The sequence below is a fragment of the Aulonocara sp. 'chitande type north' Nkhata Bay genome, linkage group LG1 (genome assembly GCF_057382095.1).
Source record: "Aulonocara sp. 'chitande type north' Nkhata Bay isolate Kocher_YH1m ecotype deep benthic linkage group LG1, A_spYH_male_GT1.1, whole genome shotgun sequence".
Classification (NCBI taxonomy): Eukaryota; Metazoa; Chordata; class Actinopteri; order Cichliformes; family Cichlidae; genus Aulonocara; species Aulonocara sp. 'chitande type north' Nkhata Bay.
Genome location: NC_141344.1, coordinates 11089197 through 11112343, shown reverse-complemented (window position 1 = coordinate 11112343; position 23147 = coordinate 11089197). Strand labels below are relative to the sequence as shown.

Genomic DNA, 23147 nt, shown 5'->3' with positions numbered 1-23147 from the left:
CAATTGTTAACTGTCATTTAACTGAATTCATGACTACCAGCCTCGACTATTCTCATAACTCTGATTGGACCTTGAACTCAGTGTTTCATGATATGCCACTTAATCTAGTAAGAAAATACTGTTCCACATTCAACTCTGTTTGACAGCTTTGCATGCAGGGGAACTGGTAGCTCACCATAGCATTTTTTTTATGCTCCAGAGGATGTCAGCCTGATGCGTAATCCACCGACTACTAATCGTGAGGACCCAAATGACTCACACACTGAAAAATGAAGGCTTCTTACAATGGCAAGGCCCAAGGACCCTCAATGTCTAGTTGCAAGTTTTAGGAATTATAATTCAAAATGTTCATTAGACCTTAGAGCACTTTACCTCAACCCAGGGAGTACTATGCAGTCCTAGGCTATGCTGGACTTGTAGCTATATTTCAGTTGCTGTGTGTATTTGTTTTGTTGGATGAAAAATGATTCAGTTTTTTATTTTTGTTGATACTATTTAGACTTTTTGGAATTCAGTAATAGTAGTTATGTTTGGAGGAAGGGAAATTGTGAGGATGACCCAAAGATCACCATCCTCATAGTCGGTATGGAAGTGGAAAGATTATTCTTAGGTGATGCTTTTCTGGTACAGGACAACTTCATCACATTGAGAGGCCAGTGGACCGAACCGTGTACTGTAAAATCTTGGATGACAAACTTCTTCTCTTAACTAGCTACAAAAAACATCTTACAGCTGTCCTTTGCAACAAGGGTTTATCCACCAAGTCATATTTTGCTTGAGTATCACATACTTTTTTCACCCAATGACATGTTGTGGATTTTTGGTTGATATCCTGTGTCTCCAAAATGAAACTACCACTAAAATTAGAGAGTGTTTATATCTTTATAAGTGAGCAAACTTACTAAATCAGCAGGGGCTCAAATAATTGTTTCACCCACTGTACCTGCCATATTGATGAGTGCCTGTAGCACCAGCTGTTGGGCCATGCAGTACTATCTTTCTAATTTGCAAATCTTATCTCACTGTCAGGAAACCTACATTTTTATTTATTTATTTATTTTGGGGGGGGGGGGGGGGGGGTGTTGTCAGTTCATTTTCCTGTATTTTTGAAGGTGTTCAGGTTGACCTTCTATAGGTTATGTATTGCATTAGCTAAAAAAAATACAAAAAAATATGAATTTAGAGTATTCTAATGAGGATTGTGAAAACTGAAAAAAGAATGGGATGAAACTGTTGGGTTGTATTTTTTTGCCCTAATCAATCAAAGCACTCTTGCTTATGCCAGAGTGCCAGGCTCACTCTGTGTTCCTATCAATTAAAAGGAAGTGGTCAGCAATTCATCATCCTCCATGTAACATGCCATGTTGTGTAATGCTCTGTATGCAGAGTGTGTGCGTGCAGATTTGTGTTTGCTTTAAATCCTGAAAATGTACATGATTTATTTTGTACAATTACGCAAAACACAGAGTAGACTTGCTTAACTATGTGCTGTTTTAATCTAGAAAAACCATTAGAAGTAAAGAGAGGATATATACACAGACCTCCCTCTCGCGCCTGAGAATAATGATTTTTTAACCACCTTCTAACAGAACCAATCTTGGGAATAATTTTTGTCATAACTGGAAAGTCTATTCCGTGCTTGGCAGGGGTATATTTGAATTGATTACAGCTGTGGAGGGAGATAGGGGAATCACCTTCCTCCACTGACAGTACAGTTTGGGTTACAAACCGGAGATTTGCATTGCATTATCCGTCACAGTTTCCATAGGCTTTATTCTGTTAAAGTGCCAGGGGTCTTTTGAGGACATATCTACAGTAGGAAAGTAGCAGGAGTTATTGTTGAACAGTAATAAGTCATTCAGGCTGTGGCACAAGATACTGAAGGGAATCTGTCATGCTTTAGAAACATGCTGACATTGCTGAGTTTGATAGTATTCAGTATATTGACAGGTTCAAGGACAGCCTGTATAATAATAAGAGATTTGTCCCAAGAGGAAGTGGTATTGTGCACCAATTTAGATGCTTGCAGTAACAGCTGCTTATCAAGGTTATAATGATGCATTTACATGTAGTTTTTAAAGGGAACACCATAAAAATGTGGCATTATTGGTCATCAGAATTGGGGACTTAGAAGAGGTAGAAATGTGTTGAGGCTTGGATAACCTGAGGGCAACACAAACTATACATAGAGAACTGGCTGTACTGTATATTTTCAATGTAAAATTATGAAAATGATTACATTGTAAATGTTATGTCTCTATAGTATTTCAGTTCAACTTCAGTACAGTTCAAATATGGTGGAAAATCTTTCATATGACAATCTAGTTTCCCTTCATTCTAAATATCTGCTACTATAGTGTATCTTTTTTTCCAAAATGTGTCATTTGACCAAAATGTGCTTTTCTTTCACAATTACTCTGAAGGTAAAGAAGCCTGATCATATCAGACATGACAATTCTAGTCTAAGTCTAAGCAGTTCATATGCTTGTAAGCTTCATATCTCTGTCAGTCCTTCATGTCCTAGGAATAGCATGCTCCGTGTTTGAATTTGCATATGACTTTGCGAGTTTTTATAGATTTAAAAGCATCCTGTGTTTTATGAATCATCCTTTTCCTGTCTGGAATACCATTTCACAAATGAAAAATATATCAGACTCAATGCAGAAGATGGAAAGGGCTCCTCATGATTTATTCATTCACACAGAGTGAATTTAACACTTTTAATGTTACGGAAAGCCATTACAGCTCCAGCAGGAAATTTGACATCACACAACACAGCATATTAACTAACGTAACTTATTTATGGCTGTCAGCAACCTTTAACACCGAAAGAGCCATTTGGACCCGGTTTCCATGCAAAAGAAAACACTGGGAGCCGCAAATACTTTTTGACATCTAAAATGAAGATAACACTGTATATATTGTTTTTTACCTTTATGCTTTTTGTGAACAACTAAGGTGTGTTGCTTATGAAATCCATGAAGTGCTACAGAGAAAGTTACATTTTATTTATGTAATTAACACATTTTGAACTCTTAAAGAAATATAACAAAAGGAAAGACACCCAGCTGAACTAAAATGATCCATGTAGCAAACAAAAACAGTTGTGAGCCGCCACCCTTATATCGCCTTTGGGCTTTTGGAGCCTTGACCTGACTTTTAAAAAATAATTGGAAAAAAAGCACTATGCTGCTAAAAAAGGGAAAAATAGATATTTGCAAAATTCTGTCTAAATATGTATTTTACCAGGTTAAGGTGAGTGGCGGGGCGTGGTCTGCAGCGCTGCTGCAGGGGAGGCGAACGCACCTGAGCGGCACCCGCAATCACGCCTCGCCGCCTTGCCGCCTGTGCTATCTGTGCTGTTGTGTTGGTGTGTGTCGGGCTGTGAGCTGAAAAGCTACAGCCGGCTGTGTGCGTACAACAACCGTGTGTGAAACGTGGTCAATAAAGAGAATCTGAAAAGCATGTTCATGCAAACATCGTCGGGTCTGCCGTGATGTTTACAATGGGACTTCTGCTCCTGAACCTCTGCGCATATCCCATATGAGCACAGCGTCTGCAAATCGGGGCTGTATGAAGTCACTTTCATCTTTACGCAGGACTATAAGCTGTCATCTGTGAGGTGTGAGCGGTGTTTGTTTGTGACACAGTGGAGAATAGCCGCTGACATAATGTGGATCCGAAGATCCATAATTGGCCTACCTGGGGTTGAAAGTCTCGATAAATGCACGTTTCGGCGGGTATACCGGCTTCCACGAGTGTGACGCTTATTTTGAGTGATGAAAAAATAATAAAATATAATTTTATTTTTATATTTCAATATCACAATAATCTTCCAATTTAGAAGTGCAAGTTTAAAAAGAAAGAAGAACTAACATAAATAAAACACACTTCAGCTAAATACTTCTAATTTATTTTCCCAAACCACGAGGACCGCACTATAAGGACTAAAGAGCCGCATGCGGCTCCGGAGCTAGGTAAATGATTTGGCTTTACTCATGTATAAGTGCATGAGCTTAAGAAATCCAAAGCAGAACAAAAACAAAGATGAGACAGGGTTTGAGAGGAGAGGAGTTTCACTGTGTATCTGCATGTGGACAGACAGAGTGCGTGAGTGAGGATGTCTCCATCCACTTTGAGAGGTACAATTTTCTGGGCATACCTCTGGCTTCATGCTATCTTGTTGACAGAACTAAATTGATGTGATTTGATGGTGCAGCAGCACCCACACTGACAAACATAACACCACTCCCTGCCAGTTTCTTCCTTAACAAAGCAGAGATAAAATACCCAGATACACTTACATTTCGTATGCCTTCGAATGAAAACAGAAAAATAAACAAACAAAGTGCTTTAGGATCGAATGACTCAGATTAAACTTTCGCTGACATGACATGTCTTAGCTTCATTTCACATTTTTACCTATTGCTAAACAAGAAAGTAAAAATGAAATATCCCCTCTTAAACACAACCCCTTTAAAGGCACCAAGTGTATTTTAATAAGGAGCCAAGTGGTTAGCAATGCACATAGTCTTCAGTGGGATTAAGAGGCTTTGAATGGTTGAGGCCATTAAAATCTACACCAGCCCAGAAGTCCTGGAGCGCCTTATGAGTATCATTAGGATTAACAAACCCAGCCTGTGAAAGCTCTCACCCCAGGAGCATAGCCACCTCTACCCTTGCACCATTATTGTGTTTGGCTGAGTGCCTGATAAGAGTGATTCAGCAGCACACGATAAAGCTCTGGTCCCAGTTTATCTGTTTAAGCTTTCATTTCACTGGCCATCCCCAGTGAAATGTGACAACAGCAAGATCTGCATCCACCAACTCATCTGTGTAAAATAAAAAGCTATGGTTTCTATAGGCTGAGTACAATGGCCTTTAAATCTAATACTGCAAACACATTGCATGGCATGAGCGAAGAATAGAGCCAGAAATCTTTGAAATGCTTGTGGAGGAAGAAAATCTTCTTTGTGCATGTGTGTGTGCTTTTCGTTCTAGAGAGATTTCAGGGATTTGACCATCAGCATGTTGAGTCATCATTCACTAACTCATTTCCTGCTTCCTTCCTCTTCAACTCCTCAGATCTTCCACATGACCTATGACCTAGCCAGCGCCATGGTACGAATAGTCAATCTAATCGGCATGATGCTGCTGCTCTGTCATTGGGATGGCTGCCTGCAGTTCCTGGTGCCCATGCTCCAGGACTTCCCTGCTGACTGCTGGGTGTCCAAAAATAAGATGGTGGTAAGTGCTTCTCCTGCACACAGTCCTCCTGCCTGTTCAAATCAGATTATGCTCTGTCTTATCTTGTCTGTCAGCCTCAGTAATTACTGTTCTAAAACTCTTCAGCTTCCTGGGTAAGACTGCCTTCCATATCTGTCATTTTAAACCCTAAGTCAAATATGTTTATCTGCTACATTTGTCCACATTTATTCAATTTACTGATCATTTTTATTTATTTGGAGCTCTTGACATTTGTCATTATTGTGAAAGGAGGATGTGCATGGAACATTGACTTTCTGAGGGAGACAGCTATCCCTTATCCAATATCGGCTGGATATTGACAGTTTCCAGTGAGCACACATGCTGAGCTTTAATTTTGTTGTTTTGCTGAAACAGCTGCCAGAATAGTGGGTCACCGGAGATCTCTTTTTTATTAGCTCAAGGGAGGGGGCTGCATCACCGTGGATATTCTGTTCACCCAAAACTGATGGTCTCATGTCAACTTGTGACGTTATAAAGTCATTCAGATATTGTCAGATTTTGGGGGTGAGAAGTGGTCTGATTTCAGTGAATATTCATTACCACACTGGAGCTTGACCAATATCTCAATCAGCTGATATAATTGCTTGGTATTAGCCTACGGCAACATCAATACTGACTCCAAAAATTCACAATTAGTGCGCTCAAGTCTTCTACAGCACCTTACTAAGGAATCTGATTTCACAATTAGCAATACCACCTACCCCATATAGGTACACTAGTGAATTCTAGTAGATTATGTACTCACTAAATTCTCAGACTGTGAGACTGCAGTGAAATTTAGACACAAAGGTTTTTACTGCAGCACTTACGACTCACTTGCTGAACAAAGCAAGTGAGTAATACTGCGTGACATACCATTTGATTATTTAGCAGTTAGCATTAGCTCTGTTCCCCTGGCTCATTGAAGTGTTTTGTGGTTTTTAGTACTGACAGATATACTGTATGTTCAGTCAGTGAGCTAATCCTGGGTGTCTTTTTAAACCAATTGTCTGTCTTTTCAGCATTTACAATTTTTTTAGTATTACAATTATAATAAATTGCAGCATCTACCTATCGTTGGCTTACACTCTTACCAAACAGCCCCAGTAATGAATCAATAGTGAGAGTTTAAACTGATTTCAAGTTTCAGCAGGCTAAAGTTTAATGTGTAAGGAAATATATGTTTTCTAGACAGAATAAGTTAAATTGGTTTGACATATATATTATTTTCAGCAGAATTTGATAAATATTTACTACTTATTTATTTACTTCAATAGTTACTAATAAAGTAAACAAAAAAGGAAATATTGAATAATCATACATTTAAGGACTAACAAAAAAAATCATACACAAAATCTCAGTTTGAAATATATATATAAAGCTGCTTCAGTTCAACTGTAAGTTCAGCTCTCTATGCCGGAACAAATGTCACATAGTTGCATTGCTCAAGGTATGATCTATTTGGTTAAGCATGCCTCGCTGCCTCCCTGACATGCTCACTTGTTTCACTGAATCTGCCTCACTTATATTTAAGCATAAGAAACAGCAGATGTTGAAAACTACTGTCCCTTGAGATGTTTCACGCTTAAGATAATTTTAGCTCGTTTTCTACATGTGTCTCATTGCAGAGATGCACACTCAAAACAGTGGCTCCATTTCGTGGACAGTGTGAAAAAAAACCTTTAATCAAGCTCCCAATCTAATCAAACTCCGTGTTTAATTATCTTTTCGAGAAAAGATTGAGATTTCTGTTGCATTGTTCTCTTCCAGTTCTATAGTTTTTTTAGCCCCTCTTTGCTACAATCATAAATACATTTCACCCCCACTTTGATATTTGATACATTAAGCAAATGTGCAAGCGGATTATTTTAAGTTACATAAGGCTGAGCTGTCAGGATACATAATGTAAACTGTGGCTTGTGATTAAGGTTCAAAAAGAATGCATGCATTAAGATACAATTTAATGTCTTGCTTTGCGGCACAGAAAACTAGGATATGATTGCTGTGCTAATCTCTTTGTTTTGTTCTGAAAAACATATTTGAACTGTGTATACATAGAAAAATCCGATATAACATCACAGGCTACATAAAAACGCAACAAAGCAAAGCAGATTTAAAAGTCATGTAAAACAAACCAATCAAATTTTCCTGCTATGTGTGAGTATTTTTAGATAAATGTTATTTATTATACTTAATACCAAAGCTTACTTTTACCCAAATCTAATTTAGATGTAAGTCAAATGATTTTCAAATGTAGTAGTACCATTATCTCTCCATCTCAGTGACTCTAGCATATGACCTGCCAAATTCCTTGTCGCTAGTTGATTTGATGCAGTTCTGACTAGATTATTTTTGGGCATTTACTCTTTGTCATGTTGTTACAGCTCAGAGTTCTGTATCCATAACTTCAACTGGCTGCTTCCTAAGAAGCAGCCAGTTGCTCTGGGAGCATCAAGAGCATTACACTGGATGCTCCCAAATGCATCCAGTGTAAAGAGGCCCGGAGATGTGAAGGAAAAAGATTCATAATGTACTTACTTTAAATCCCTGTGTGAGGGATGTAGCCTCTTATTAACATCAAAATGGAGTTTGTTTTGTTTCACACAGTAAACACTGTCTAATTAATTGCATTACGTACAACGGTTTTCAATGTGACAGAATAACAAATATATTTTTTTCTGAATTAATTTAAGCCTCAGGGCAGGCATTTCTCTGTTGGAAAGCACCTCGTGTTTTTGCTCACATTACCTGGTAGAAGAAGAGGTTGTTAGTATTGATAACTGTGATTCAGTCGTGGTTGGTTTGACTCTCATTCGAATGATTACAGATTTTTTTTTTTCCTTTTTTTGTTTTTTACAGTAGCTGTCCTATTATCTTGCTAGGTTATCACTCCTTACCTTTCCCCGAGGGCACTAATAAATTTGCTATCAGTCCCGGCTTTTCCACTGTGGAAATGAGTTTGAAAGCAATTTGGACATGTCACCCCCAGGAGAGAGTTGATATTGATTTGCCATGAACCACCACCGGGAACTAAAGGAAAAGGGGCAATTTATCTACAAATTAGAAAACTCACAGAGAAATCACATTTTTCTAAATAGCTGACCTACTTTATGTCATGCAAGCCTCCAGTGTCTCATGCTCTTTCTGCTGATTCCCAGGGCTCTGTTTTAGGCAGCTACCCAAATGTCTGCTTGCTCCAAATGTTTGCATACTGAAAAGTATATTTTACCCTGCCAGCTGCTCTGTACTGGACAGAGAGAGTTTGAAATGGACATCTGCCATTAGTTTTGTCTTAAGTAATTGCATGTGTCTGTGAATGTTCATGGGCTGCCAGGGTGTTCTTTGACCTGAAATGTGCCATCAGCAGCCGTGTTGAGATTGCAAGAGAGCAAACGAGGAAGTGTTCAGATGTTCTCACCCTAACTCACCCTGTCTCCTCTGTTTCATCTAGAATGACACATGGGGACAGCAGTACTCCTACGCACTTTTCAAAGCTATGAGCCACATGTTGTGTATTGGGTATGGCATGTACCCCCCAGTGGGCATGACAGACGTGTGGCTGACCATCCTCAGCATGATTGTGGGTGCTACTTGCTACGCCATGTTTGTGGGCCACGCCACTGCGCTAATCCAATCTCTGGACTCATCTCGACGGCAGTACCAGGAGAAGGTGAGTCAAGATGACATGCTATTGATGGTTGTGTTGTCTTGATTTACTTCAAAGAGAGGACAGTGGTGTGGATGCAGGATGCTGGCTTGTGCTCAGTTTAATACTCGTTTTTAGCTTTTAATGTAGCAAGTTTAATTTGATTGATATTTACATATGGCCCTAAACTGACTCACAGACAAATACAGTATGACAGTATGGTTCTGCTGAACTGGGGGTTTAACAGTCTAACACTGTGGGCCACAACCCTTCATAGTTAATATAAAAAAATATAGATACTAAAAAGTATGAATTTACATCAGATCTAAAGTATATATGTTTGTCTTTCTGCTTTCTTGTCTGCTCTTTCTCTCACTGTGTGGAAGTGTGCACCCTAGTCAAAAACCTATTTTTAACAACTCTGATGAAACATAATTCAAATTTTATTGGAACATATGACAAGGCTTTACTCTCAATACTAATATGTCATAGATCAGTGATAATGAGCGTCGTCTCATCATCTTTTCATTACAGAAACAGCCTTTTATTCAGGTGAGCTTTAATGGGGTTTTAAATCATTTATCACCCTAAATAAGTATATTTTAGAAAGGCACTAGATATATATTGTGTTTTTTTTCTTTGCCAGCAAAAGTGCAAAAAGCAAATTGGTTAAAAATTTGTCCTCATTTTCTACATAATGTATAGACACAGAAACCCAGATTTCCCTGGTTTAGGGAAAGGAAAGCCCTGATGGCTGCCTATGAAGCCCGAGACATGTTCCACACTGCCATGCCCTCTGTGGGCCCAGCGTGGGCGATAATGAGCTGAACTGCTCGCCTGCCACATTACCCACCGTCTGTAGCGAGTAAGAGACAGGAGAGAACGACCTCCAGGGAATGGAGGCACAGGTTCGAGAGATCGCACCTAAATGGAAGAGGGAAAATGAAAGTGAAAGATTTCAGAGAAAACAGGACCAGGCACACAGGCAGAGGAACAGCTTAGCTAATGTAATGTGTGAGCAGGACTTCTTCAAAAGGAGAGAAACTGCACTGGATAAATTAACACTTTGTGATTCTAGGGAATGAGTAACGAATAGATTAATTTCCCAGTTAAAAAGTTGAAAAATCCAAAAAAGTTCAGCTTGTAAGTTCATGACTAATACTGATCTGAGAAGCTGTTTAATGAAACGGGGGCAAACCAGCTCCCACCACGACATGTCTGCTCCTCTGTTTTTGAGATGCCATGCTGCCAAGTAGACTGAACAGCTGGTCTGCCTCAGCACCAGTCAGCATGTGCTACAGAAGCCCTTGGCTGCCATTTCTAGGATCGCCCCCTAAGGCGCCTTAAGAATCCCCCAGCCACTTGAAAAGTTTCCCCTGTGTTCCCACCGGTTCCCACAGTGCCTGTGTGCAGAAGCGTTATTACTACCAACTGCAATTAATTTTTAAGAGTCCAGATTCTCTCATTTTATCTTTCCACAAGGCTCAGTGATAACGCATGCTCAGAGTACACTGTCACTGTGTGCTCATTTGGCTCTGGGAGCAAGATAGTAGTGATTTCTACTACACAGCACTGGACCCATTTCTCATTTCTTCTTATCAGAGTTAGTTCATTCAAAGACATAAACCTTTTTCTCATATCCTGTTGCATCAATTGTGTGACAATGGGATCTGCTTGCTGCAGATTTTCCTTTTCCCTTTAATACCATAATCCACACGCTCAAGAAGCTGGAAATCCATTGGCAATCCATAGAGGTTTGAGAAGTCTGGTGGCTGTTGGGCTGCCATGACAGGGACAGCTGTTCTTGTCTGTGGGGACTCAGACTTCATATAAATCTCCTAGCAGAGCTGCCATCACCAAAGCCAACTGCCAGCCTGCCATCATACAGGAAGTTATTCTAAACATTTTGGTTTGACTGGGTGAGTCAGTGCTGTCCCATAAGCTTGGTTGCATCCCTTTAAATAATCAGGTCAGGGTGTGATGAAAGGTATTTGCATTTTCAGTAAAATTAGTTGACCTTTAAAAACTGTTCACAGTGTGAGGCTTTGAATATGACAAAGATGAGGTTCAACTTAATAATTACAAATAGTGTTAGCCCTACATATTTGCATATGACATGGCAATATAAAATAAAAAGTGGTTGTTCAGGTGTTAGGTATGACATGATAAATAAGAGGAATTAAGGGAAAGAAAGAAATAGGCAACATAAATTAGAAAATATAATGGAAGCTTGGAAATATGCAGCTGTAATATATATGAGGCAAGATCTACAAAAACGTCAACACAATAATCATAACATTCATGTTCTAATTTGAATTTGTTTTAATCACATATTCTGTAATTATAACCTGAATAAAAAAATTGGACATCATAGGCATAAAATATATTGCCATGCATGCACATCTTTGTTAACTCATCAGAAATCAAAAAAAGGACCTCTTTTACTCAAGTGTTTCGAAAACGTAATTGAAACACATTTTTTTATCACTCAGTTTATTCAAAAACTGGCAGCGTGGTGGTGTGCTAGCTGTGGCCTGAGATGAGATTATATTAAATGATGATCCTAAAGTGGCCATAACATTGAGTCTATCTCTCAATGTTATCTCTGTGAGAGATTGGCGACCTGTGCAGGGTGTATCCTGCCTCTCGCCCAGAGCTGGGATAGACTCCAGCCCAACTGTGACCTTGAATTGGTGTAAAGTAAAGTGACACTTTACAGTCTTCTGTTATGATTTATGATAGTTTACAAAAATCTTTCCTTCAGTCTGATTCACAGGCTTTGCCAATTTTTACAGAAGCCATTTCTGTTGTTTTATGAAATCTCTATCTACATATCTATTTATGGAATGGGATTTCTAAAGCCTTTGAGTATAACACATTTAAGAGGGCTGAAAAACAAACTCTGTTACAGATATGTAGGTATGTATTGTTGGTCTCTTGTAAAAATCACACTGTTCTATACCTAGTTTGGTGTGCTGATTTAAGCGTTGGATAGCTGATTTTGGACCTAAAAACTAAAAGATAATACATTTGGATTCAGTAGAAAATGTTGCCAGTAACTTGTGTTGATTGTTTGAAAGCTGAAAAGGCCCTCTAGTATTTTTCTTTTCTTTTTATTGCTTGGAAGCCTGACACCAATATACCAGCGATGTTGTAAACTACACTGCAAAACTGCATAATTTACATGCACCAACAGTGCAAAGTACTTTGAATTATGACTTATCTCTAATGCAGACACTATGCAGTCCCATTAATCATAATGTGCTTTATGCTTCCTATTATGCAGTTGTACTATCACGAAAAGCTGGATACATGCTCTAGTAAGCAGATATATTGTACTATATAGCTATTGTGATTGTGCTGCAGATGACACTGGACCTGAGCCATCCAGCAAACAACCACATGGCAACAGCACAAATATTGCTCTCACAGTGGGGCCGAAGTAGATAGATACTGACCACTGTTTAATGATTGAAAGAAATGCAATAATGGATCAGTGTCGAGCTGAGCAGCACTGATACCACATTTACCACATGTGCTCTATTTATCAGCTGCTAATCAGTTGTAAAAAAAAAAAAACAACAACAAAAAAACAACAAAAAAACAACCAAAACCAAAAAAATAAAATAAAATAAAAATCAGACTCTTGTTCATATAGCTATATGTCCAAGATGAGAGGCCACCTGTCCAGTTGGCATGCAGGCATGATATCCAAGTAACTGGTCAGATGGACAATGATTAAAAAAAAATACTTTATGCAGGATTCTCAGAAGTGTACACATGGGAAAGAGGAAAGGATGATGAGGGGAGCTCTGCTTGCAAAGATGGTGAAAATTACCATCAGAAAGCTGGGGTATAATCTTTTCTGAATAGAATTCTATTAAATGTGGCACCATGTGATAAATGGCTGGGCTGTCAGATGCTAGCAAGCAGACTCAAATGAGCTCTTATGAAGCAGGCAGCATGTTAACTGTTACACCAAGTAGAGAGCACAGCAATTACACTACATATTCTGGGAGTTGGGGGAGCTGAATTGTAGTTTCAACTGAGACAAAAATGAATAAATAAATAAATAAATAAATAAAATAAAATATATTCTTGTCGCCAGCTGTTAACTGTGTATAAACAGATTAAGTAGTTTACATTCATTATGTGTTTGCTACTCAGCAGACACACCATATATCACATGTCAGTGGAAAAGAGATAGATTGCAGCCAACTGGAGCTGAAATTGGGACAATCTTTATCATTTCAAGTCAGCACCTGAAGGATGGTCATTGAGTGGTTTCTTCTGGATATGCATTCTGTGGTGTCTTTATTTGAACTCTACCCTCCCTGGTACAACAGTGAGTTTCAATATTGCTTGTTTTTCAGATCAAAACATGAATAATTTGCTTTATGTTAAGTTTTACAAAATTATTATTAGTATTATTATTATTATTATTATTAATAATAATAATAATAATAATAATAATAATAAATGGGACAGCTTTTTAATATTTTTTTTACCAGCAATTTTATGTCATTAACCTAACTGTTGTTTACTCAGTGGGTTATAAAGAAGGAGAGTGCTCCACAACTGTATATCTAACTGTACTTGTTATTTTATACATTGACCAGCTATGTTATACCACACTGTAAAACAACATGCGCTGGAATCAACCAGCCAGTTCATTTTTTTTTTAAAGTGCAGTATCACCATGCAGTGTAATCACATTACATTTTACACTTAAAGAAAATTCATGGCAAAAAATAAACTGCAAGTTTATATTTTTAATCAAATAAAACAAACTGCATTAAACATCAGTGTTAAGAGGATGTTGGAATCGGAGGGGTTAAGCATCAACCAGAATCCCACAAGAACTCTCCTCTCGTGTCTCAGGCATGTTGAGAATCATTATCACACAAAGAGAATTACATCTCTCCAGATTTGGGGCACAAGATGGCTGCACATGTGACTGTGCATACAGGGTATGCCTGCCACTCCAGCTCTCTGTAAGCTGCTGCTTATCTGTCACTTTGGCTCTCTACTGTGGTAAATTATATAGTACACAGAGACGGAGATGGAGACAGCAAACAAAAGAGATAATCGTGTTCATTTGTAGGTGGCTTGTGATCTTTGTTGTCTCACTTACCATACGTAAACTTTCTGATGTTCTCATCCTTGTGAGTCTTTATACGAAAAGTTTTTGTTTGTTTGTTTGTTTTTTTTAAATATTAACTGACTGACTGATGCTCTGTTTGCTGTTGGCAGTTGGTGATGAAATTAGGGATGCCCAGGAGATAGCATGTTGTGGCATGCCAGTCCCAAATGGCTTTAGAAGCAAATGGCAATGGGGTATTTCAGCCCCTCCTTTTTTAAATCTCTAATTAACACTTGGCAAATAAACATAGCTCTTTGGGGAATAGTTAATAAGAGACCCAAAGCTGATTATTTGTGTGTATAGAGGCTCTAGAGATCCCCCCCAGTCAAGACCATTGGAAATACAGAAAACAGTCATCAGTGGTAGACTGTGTCTGTACTTGATAGAGTTGTCCAATTCCTTGGGAGGAAGGAGGAACGAGAGCAATAGCATCAGAGAAGTAGTTAAAAAAATGACAGTTTTACAGATTTTTTATATTTAAGCTATCATCCTAGCATTAACGTGGTCTTGTCCTGTATAGGTTAAGTCATGAGTTTCTCATACAGCTCAATCAAGGACAAAACTGCCAAAAGGATGGGGGGCTTAAGTCTAATTCTGCCTTACAGTAAGAGCTGTTCCCATTAGTTGGGACCTGACTGATGGCATTAATCTGAACTCTGTTACATTCCTTTTCCTCTGTCTGCCACACAGCCTTTACTGCTGAGTCAAGGAGTGTTGACATGCCTCAGAGGCGCTCTAATTTTTATTTTTTATTTATTTTTTTATTGCATAACCAAAATCAAAACTCCAACCAGTGTCAATTTACTATATATTTTATGTCACATGAAATGTATGCTTTCTGCTTTCGGATTGTGTTGTCAAGGCTGTCATTTATCTTGATGCACCACTCTTAATCACTATGTATTCCTAATATAAATAACTATTAAGAAATCATACTCTCCTGACTATGTCCCTATCAGAGGTGTTACTGGCCTCTTGGTTCCTTTTTGTGTGATAGCTCTTATTCACAGAAAAGAAAAATTGAAATTTCTTAATCATTAACATGGAATTCAAAGGTATATTGATCATAAAATATAATTACCCAATCCTCCAGATTTTGAATTTCTATGTTAGTTATCTCTTAAATAAAATAGTGATTTTAGAGCATTCCTGTAGCATTAATCTCTAATTTCTCTGTTACCCGTTTTTCATCATTATATTAGTCAGTGAACATTTTTGCCTAAATGTGTGGCAGATATCTTTTGACTACACAACTCTAGGTTAGGAAGAAGGCAGGAGAGCACAGTGGAAATAAATACATTTTTAAAAAGTATAATTAAGTAACCAATATCTCTTTGGGGGAATAAATTATTCATGATTTCTTTGGTAAGAATTTGCATCTGCTTAGCTACATGAGAGAGAAAGGACTCTGGAAAATAATTTGAATGTTTATATCAGAGAAAAGGCACAGACAGAAAAAGAATATTTTGAATGGTACCTAGAAGAAATAATAACCACATTATTTTGTCTGCATCGAGATATTTAACAATATAGGCAGCTTTAAACTTTTGGTTTTAAACTGCAGGAATTAGAAAACCTCAAAAATATGTCTCCCATACTACATGTCCACAATCAAAAACACAGACAATCAGGGAGACAGACAGATAAAAGCTGTATACAAATAGCTCAATTAAAACAGAACTGAAAATCAGTGTAAGTCTCTTTCAATTAGATTCAACCAGTGATGGAAGAAAACACACAACTATTAAGCATAAGCTTAATGACTCTATAAAAAACATGTCTGTAGAATTGTTTACTACAAGATGTTGACATGTTAGATGGTTTATGCTAGCTTCTAATTAGCTTCTAATAGCTAATACAGTGAGAATAGAAGCTACAGAATGGCATTTATACATTGAAATGTAGTATGTTCATACTGTGTGTGCCTTTTTAGATACAGCTGTGTGCTACTGTATGTGGTTAGTAGTTAAACTTATTTGAACAAGCCTATTAAAAGCAGAGATTGTTACAATTATAGCAATCAGGCTACATAAGTGCAGGCAGTTGCACTTGCGGTCAAGCTGAGGTGGTGTGTGGATACAGTGTGTGTGGATACATCCCAAATCACTAAAACACTGACTGTGGCTCCAAAAATGGAAGCTCAACTTCCCTATGTTAGAATTGTGGCTTCACTTTTTTACAGTGGTAAGGAAAAAATACTCAGATCATTCATCTTTTATTCAGTCGATGTATTCATTTATTTGGGTGAAATAGAAAATACATCAAAAGTATGCACCAACCAGGAAAAGATAAAAAGTGTTTTAAATCCATCAATGAAAGCTAGCACATCAACTGTCAGTTGTTCACTCCTGTGTCAGTAAAGCAGCTGTTAAAGCTGCTATGATGATGTGTTGCAATGTGAAAAACAGAGGAATCTGAGGAGGAAGTCAAAACCACAGTTTTTAAACCACAACGTGGTTTGAAAACTGCAAGCGCCCTAAACAGTTGATTTACAGATCTGTGTTTTTTGTGTGTGTCTATGTGTCGGTTTCTAGTGATAAAATGTCATAAAAGCAAATTTCTGTTTTTACAAACACTTGTTAATTTATATTAGATCTCAGTAGGTCTTTTAGACGCTACTCCTCTCACTCAGCTACCTATAGATCAAGCACGTAAATTTGCTGACTCTGAAAATGACATAATTTCTACTTTTTTGGTGATAAATTGAAGACTATAGAGTAAATAAAGTAAGCTCAGCTGCAGGTTAGAGATAAATATTTCCAAAGAATTTTCTGCTTCTTCCACTCTGACAGTTAACTCTGAACATTCAACCCCAAAATGAAACGTTTTGGTTTGTTTGTTTGTTTTTTTGCAATAAATCTTCATATATTTCAGAAACTGTAACGTGTACATCCAAGAAGAGTAATAACACGCAGAAAATGAGCTGCTCGTCTCAGTGTTTCTTCAACAAACAGTGCAGGACTAATTAGGTGCCAAACGTCTGGAATTTCTTTTCCTGTAAAACAAGAAGAGACAAACGCTACAGTCACTGCATCTTTAAAACAACTAAAGCTGAGTAAAATTGTCAAAAGAAACAAGTTAGATCAGGACATGGATACTCTTTTCTTTAATTCTCAATAAAGAGTTACTATAAACAACCAAAAACATAAGGAGCTTGCCAGAACAAAAAAGGTAGCAATCTTTATTAAAGGTCAACATAGAAACAACACCACAAATAATCACTAATTAATCCACTATACCTGTACCACAGTTAAAACATATTTTATTTGGGCCACATCACCTTAGACTTTTGTCATCATCCTGGACTTACCAGAGTAAAGGAAGGTGGGAGGAAAGCTAAGAAACATGAAATAATCATTATAGACATTATAAGAGATCCATATTACAGCCAGAATCTTTCTAGCGTTCAGATAGAAGCAAGGAAATCTGATGGTGAAATAATTACCACCTAAATGCAGACTGATTTGATTTGTTCAAGTAGATCAGGAGAGCAGGGATCTTTGAGCAATAGAATAATTTCCCTCCCAGAGGGGATTTTACCAGCCCATCATATCATCGGGAAAAGAATGCCTTCCCTGCCCTATCCCTCAATGCCCCCCTGCGCCCCTGATGATCAGTGTCTTTGCATCCAGCACAGTGATTAGTAAATTTGAAATGCTTTCAAGTGTGATGCCGAGTTACTCCGTGTAATACAGTTATTCATCAAAACTGCAGAAGCAATAAGACATTATCTTGCATTTGTTCACTTGACTAATACTCTTTTGTGCTGGGAGAACCAGACTGCAATATGCTACAAAGCTGTACATAAATTAGATGTTGAAAGTTCAAATAAGTTTCTCAAAGTGTTAATACTTCATGCACAAAAAAACTAATTAAAGAAATACACTGTACTGAAACATGTCTAAAGCAGAAGACAACAGTGTTAGACTAATTCATAATTTGAGATACATCTCATCTTCACCCTGCATCACATATAGAAATGCCACCTTTGGTGCAATACTCAGCAGCGACTGCTACTGCACCTAAAGATGTCTACGTTGGAAACATCTTGATCATCACCTACAGCATTTCTGTGAAATAAGTATTATCATTGGATCAGTACATTTCTTAATTTTATGTTAAAGGGATAGTGTGGATAAAGATTCAAACTCTTACTGTCACCCACAACATTTCTTATTCATATTCATACCCTGACATTGACAGAGAGACTGGATTAATATAAGCTCCAAATCTTGTTTATGCTTTTTCAAGTATTTGACCTTCCACATCAAATTACACAGTGTTGCTACACAAAAAAAATATAATTTACTTTGTTTGACATTCCTACAAAAGTTGTTAAATAGAATAAACTATAAACTATTTAATATGATGGAACTGGTGTAAAACATATTTCAAGCAGTTTACCTAATCTGTAATCAGTTTTTTGTCCAGGATTGAGAGTGGAGCCATGTAATAGTTCATAACTAGCTGTTCACAGTCAAAGGAGCCTTATCATCAATATTCACAGGGTCATTCTAGATTGCTTCTCCGTCTGTGAGGGATTCAAGGGCCTGGTCAAATAACTCTTCTAAATATGGCAATAGGAGGAAAGAAAGTGGTAGAAAGTGAGGAATGTAGGTGTCAAAAGCCAGTGCAGAGATAAAAGATGTCACAGTCAGAAATTAAAATCAAGCAAACTAAGGTCTTAAAATATCCTGCACATTTTATGTGGGCAGAAATATTATTGAATAACATAAATTTTAGTTTAATTAAGTTTAGGATTTTTATAGCACTCTTTTAAAATTGTTGCACTTGTTTTCCTGTACAAATATAATCATTTTACTACTGTGTGTGGTAAAGAAAAGCATCAAGTTCTTTATTGTATGGATTACTAAACAGTTCAATACTTGTATACCTGCTTGTTTATGAAAACCTGAATATAATTTAACTGTGATTTTTTTTCTTAGGTTTTATTTGTAAAGGACTCAATGAAGGTTTAAAAGAGCTCTTAAAAATTTAGTTTATTTTTAAAATAGTGCAGGAGCCCTGGATGTTACTAGTAGGCACATTTTGTCCCATGGTCAAGCCTCGTGCACCATATTTTGTCTTGCTCGATATTCTATACTGCGAAACTCGATTTGTTTCACCTGTATGTGTTTCTTGTAAATTGTAGAAAACAGTTCTTATTTATTTTAACAAAGCAGGAGCTTTGATGAATTCCTTTAAGATTAGCGCCAACAAGAGTAGTAGTATTGTGAGAAAACAAAGAAGAAGGCTTCTGAGGTCAGCTGTGTTAGTCAGCGGTAAGTCTTCTGGCAGCTTAGTCATTGTGATCAAAGAGCACCACCAGCGTCACCCTCTGAATGGTTAATTTCTTCTTTTTTTCTTTTTCCTTATTTTCCTTCACAGCGGGTTAAGGATTCATCCCATTATTATCTCCAAGGTGCTCCCAGTGTGCTTTGATCTACATCTCTGCTGCTACTGCTACAGAATCAGTCAAAGGCTTTTTGACACACACACTTAAATAGTTATTTCTTTCAACAACAGAGGATATTAATCCACAAGTCTGTACTGTAAAAACAGAAACACTTTGATTGTTTCAACTGAACAACATACACTCTAATCTATTCTTCTCTGCATGAACAAAATGAATATGTATTTAATAATTTAAGATCTACATTTACTTCATATTCACATTAGCTGCTGTAGCGCACTTTTAAAGGTCAGTTTGACTTTGTACTTCATGACTGTAGCGTTCCTTTCTCTCACCCTTATCTTTTAGAAGTTAGTACATTCAGTGAACAAATATTCAGGACAGTGTGACTTCTGAGAGAGAAAGAGAGACTTTAAGAGACCTGATCTAAGACTGGAAAAGTGCTCTCTTTTTGGGTGAAATTTGAAAGGGCACGGATAGCCATCCTGAATCTGTCTCCATTTCCTTGTGTGTCTGACCTCAGTACCAGCTAGGGCTGCTCAATTAATCGAATTTTAATCACGATTACGATCTGGGCTTTCAACGATCATTAAAAATGACTGAGCCGATTATTAGCCCCTCCCTCATTTATCCGCGACACCTTAAAGGCCGGTCCGTGAAAATATTGTCGGGCATAAACCGTCCGTGGCGCAAAAAAGGTTGGAGACCGCTGATTAAGAGGACCCGAGGGAAGCTCGGAAAGCTAAGCAGAAGTTATTTGGAGAGTGACTGCCGTTGGTTGAAAAGAGAGTTTAAAAAAAAAAACTTCAGTGGTGTTGCACACCATTTTATATTATTTTTTAAAGTCATTGTTAACCCTTTAAAGCCGGTCAGAGCAGCACGCTCCGTTTTGCGTAACTATTTTTAAATCCCTGTAGAACCTGAACCGTGTAAGCTAGCGCAATAATTTGTTTTGCATATGAAACCGGAGGAGTTGTACTTACATCTTATGCCATCAGCTTGTCCTCGGTCACGGTTTCGTTCCACATATAGCTTTGCAAAAACTGCATAAAAAGCGCTTGCAGGAACAAAAACATAATATTCCAGAAACATGCTTTGCCGTTCCTATCAGCTGTTCGTAACACTTCCCACAGTGAAATGATGCACCTGCTGTTTTCTTTGCAAATTTGCATCATAGGATTGTTTTTTGTTTTTCCTGCAGTATATAAAAATTGCTGTATCTCCAAAATAAAATTATGAAGACACTCAAAATAAATTTCCTGTTGTTGTAAACTATTTTTTGCAACTTTATTGTATTTAAAGTTTTGAGGGATAAACCTCTTAAATTTCTCCAAGTAGAAATATATGTAAACAAAACAAAAGCGATTTTCAATTTTTTTTGTAGTTTATTGCACTTTTTTGCAATTTATGTAATTACTATGGACTTAATGCATACATATTATTAAAATATGGGCTATAACAGTTGTATTGATGTATAGCAACTTGAAATGCTCCCACAAATGGCACTACAGCATGTAAAAAAAATAATATAAGCTCTGGTGGACTTGGTTCTATAGTAGGTCTTAAAGGGTTAAATAAATATCGTCAAATAATCGTGATCTCAATTTCAGTGAAAATAATCGTGATTATCATTTTTGCCATAATCGAGCAGCCCTAGTACCAGCTACTCCCTGTAGCAGTGTTTTTGTGCTACAGCCCTATGGCCTTTAGATAACCTGATTGTTGTGTGTCTCTATGTCCCTGCAGTACAAACAGGTGGAACAGTACATGTCCTTCCACAAGCTGCCTGCAGATATGAGGCAGAGAATCCACGACTACTATGAGCACCGCTACCAGGGCAAGATGTTTGACGAGGAGAGCATCCTGGGAGAGCTGAATGAGCCGCTCCGAGAGGTGGGACAAGTGTTTCTGTCTTGCTTTAAAACAGCTGCACATGCAGCTCTGATGCATTCGACAGCTTATGCACTTTTCGACATTCCCTTCATTTCAATTCACATTCACTGACATTTTAGCCTTACACAAGAGCACAGTGTGACTAAATAATCTCTTTTTTTTCTTAGAAAAAGAAAACTGGTGGGGGGGGGGGCTTAGAGAAAGAAGAAAACAGTAAATGATGTCTACACAGTTGGCATTTTTCCTGTTGTTACTCTAATATCCCTCATGTCCAATACTTTAAAAAGTCACTGCATTTTGTAAAGCCACGGCTCTGCTGTGCTGCTGTCACTAACCACTGTTTTTAATGTCTTTCTTTTCAAACAGGAAATTATCAACTTTAACTGTCGAAAGCTGGTGGCATCTATGCCGCTATTTGCCAATGCTGACCCAAACTTTGTCACCTCTATGCTCACCAAATTGAGGTTTGAGGTGTTCCAACCTGGGGATTACATCATAAGAGAAGGCACCATCGGAAAGAAAATGTACTTCATACAACATGGGGTTGTCAGTGTTCTAACAAAAGGCAACAAAGAAACCAAGCTTTCAGATGGCTCCTACTTCGGGGGTAAGATAAGCTGCTTCTGGTACAGCCAACCAAAATCAAAGGTCACCTGCCTTAATGCACACCTTTCTGTGGAGCTTAAGTCTACTTTGTTTTGATGATAATAATAATGATATCCTTAAGCACTTTAAGAGGTTGGCCTGGGATTTAATTTTTATTTGTGATGCAGTAGCATTTGAATAGAGCTATTCTGGGTCTAATGCTAGCACATTGTGAGCTTGAAGTAGTATATTATGCACCACTTGACACCTAACTTGAATATTCAGCTTCATGGTTTATGCAGGACCTTTCCCTTAATTCACATCATGAGCTGCCTCTTAAATTTAGGGCATATCCAAATTATAAAAACAGTGCTTGCTGTAGTGCAACTTAAAAAATATGCACCCTAACGTCAAAGAGGTCAGGAATCTGTGAAATTACACACTATCAACGCCGAATGCTTAGGGCTGCTATAACCCATAGTTGTTATGCACTTAACTCAGTGTTATGTTCTTAATCAGGGTCAGATAATGCTTAGCCTTCTCTTGGTCCCAAAGAGCCTATGACACATGTAGGAGACAATGCTGCCATACTGCCCTCACCAAATACCAATTAATTTGCCCAGTGACAGCATATCATTTAGACTATACTGTTAAGTAATTAGAAGTGGTGGCAAAGCATTAACAGCACATGACCTGCCTGTGGAAGTTTAATTATGTCTTGCCTGCTCAAGTCCATCTCCATGCCCTCTCTCCAGGGGGTTCTACAGAAATAATGAAAAGATGGCAGGCAATCTGTCTCTGCACATGCCAAAACTAATCAACATTTTCAACAACATGGCCCCAGCTCTCTCCAGGGCCATTTTGTCTCAAATGTTGTCCAAAATGTTCCAGCCTTTGGGCCCTCTTCAGCGAGACTCAGATTCAGAGAAATGTTCAGTCTGCTTAAAGGCTTTTTTCCCAGCACATGTATCCCAGTAATGGCACAGTTTGGGCGAAAGCTTGGCCACTTGAAGATGCTGAGTCAAAGCTACTCAAGAGGACAATTTCACTGAAATGCATTAGAGTAAATGCATCTACATTTAGGTTCTTTCGTCCTTAAGTAAACATAAGTATCACAAGTCTAAGGAGCTTGGAAAGAAAAGCGTCTGGACTTCTTTAAGTTGCTTGAAGATGTTTCACCTCTCAGCCGAGAAGCTTCTTCAGTTCTAAGCTCAAAAGGT

At 37.9% G+C, this 23147-nt stretch overlaps 1 protein-coding gene across 1 annotated transcript in view; it reads left to right on the top strand.

Moving 5' to 3' along the window:
• The window catches only part of hcn4 (hyperpolarization activated cyclic nucleotide-gated potassium channel 4), a 73127-nt gene that overhangs the window by 25471 nt on the left and 24509 nt on the right, over positions 1-23147 (top strand). The window contains exons 3-6 of the mRNA XM_086267302.1: positions 5086-5247; positions 8699-8917; positions 21196-21342; positions 21709-21949. Of these exons, the coding sequence (XP_086123428.1) occupies positions 5086-5247; positions 8699-8917; positions 21196-21342; positions 21709-21949 (769 nt within the window). The remainder of the gene's footprint in view (positions 1-5085; positions 5248-8698; positions 8918-21195; positions 21343-21708; positions 21950-23147) is intronic.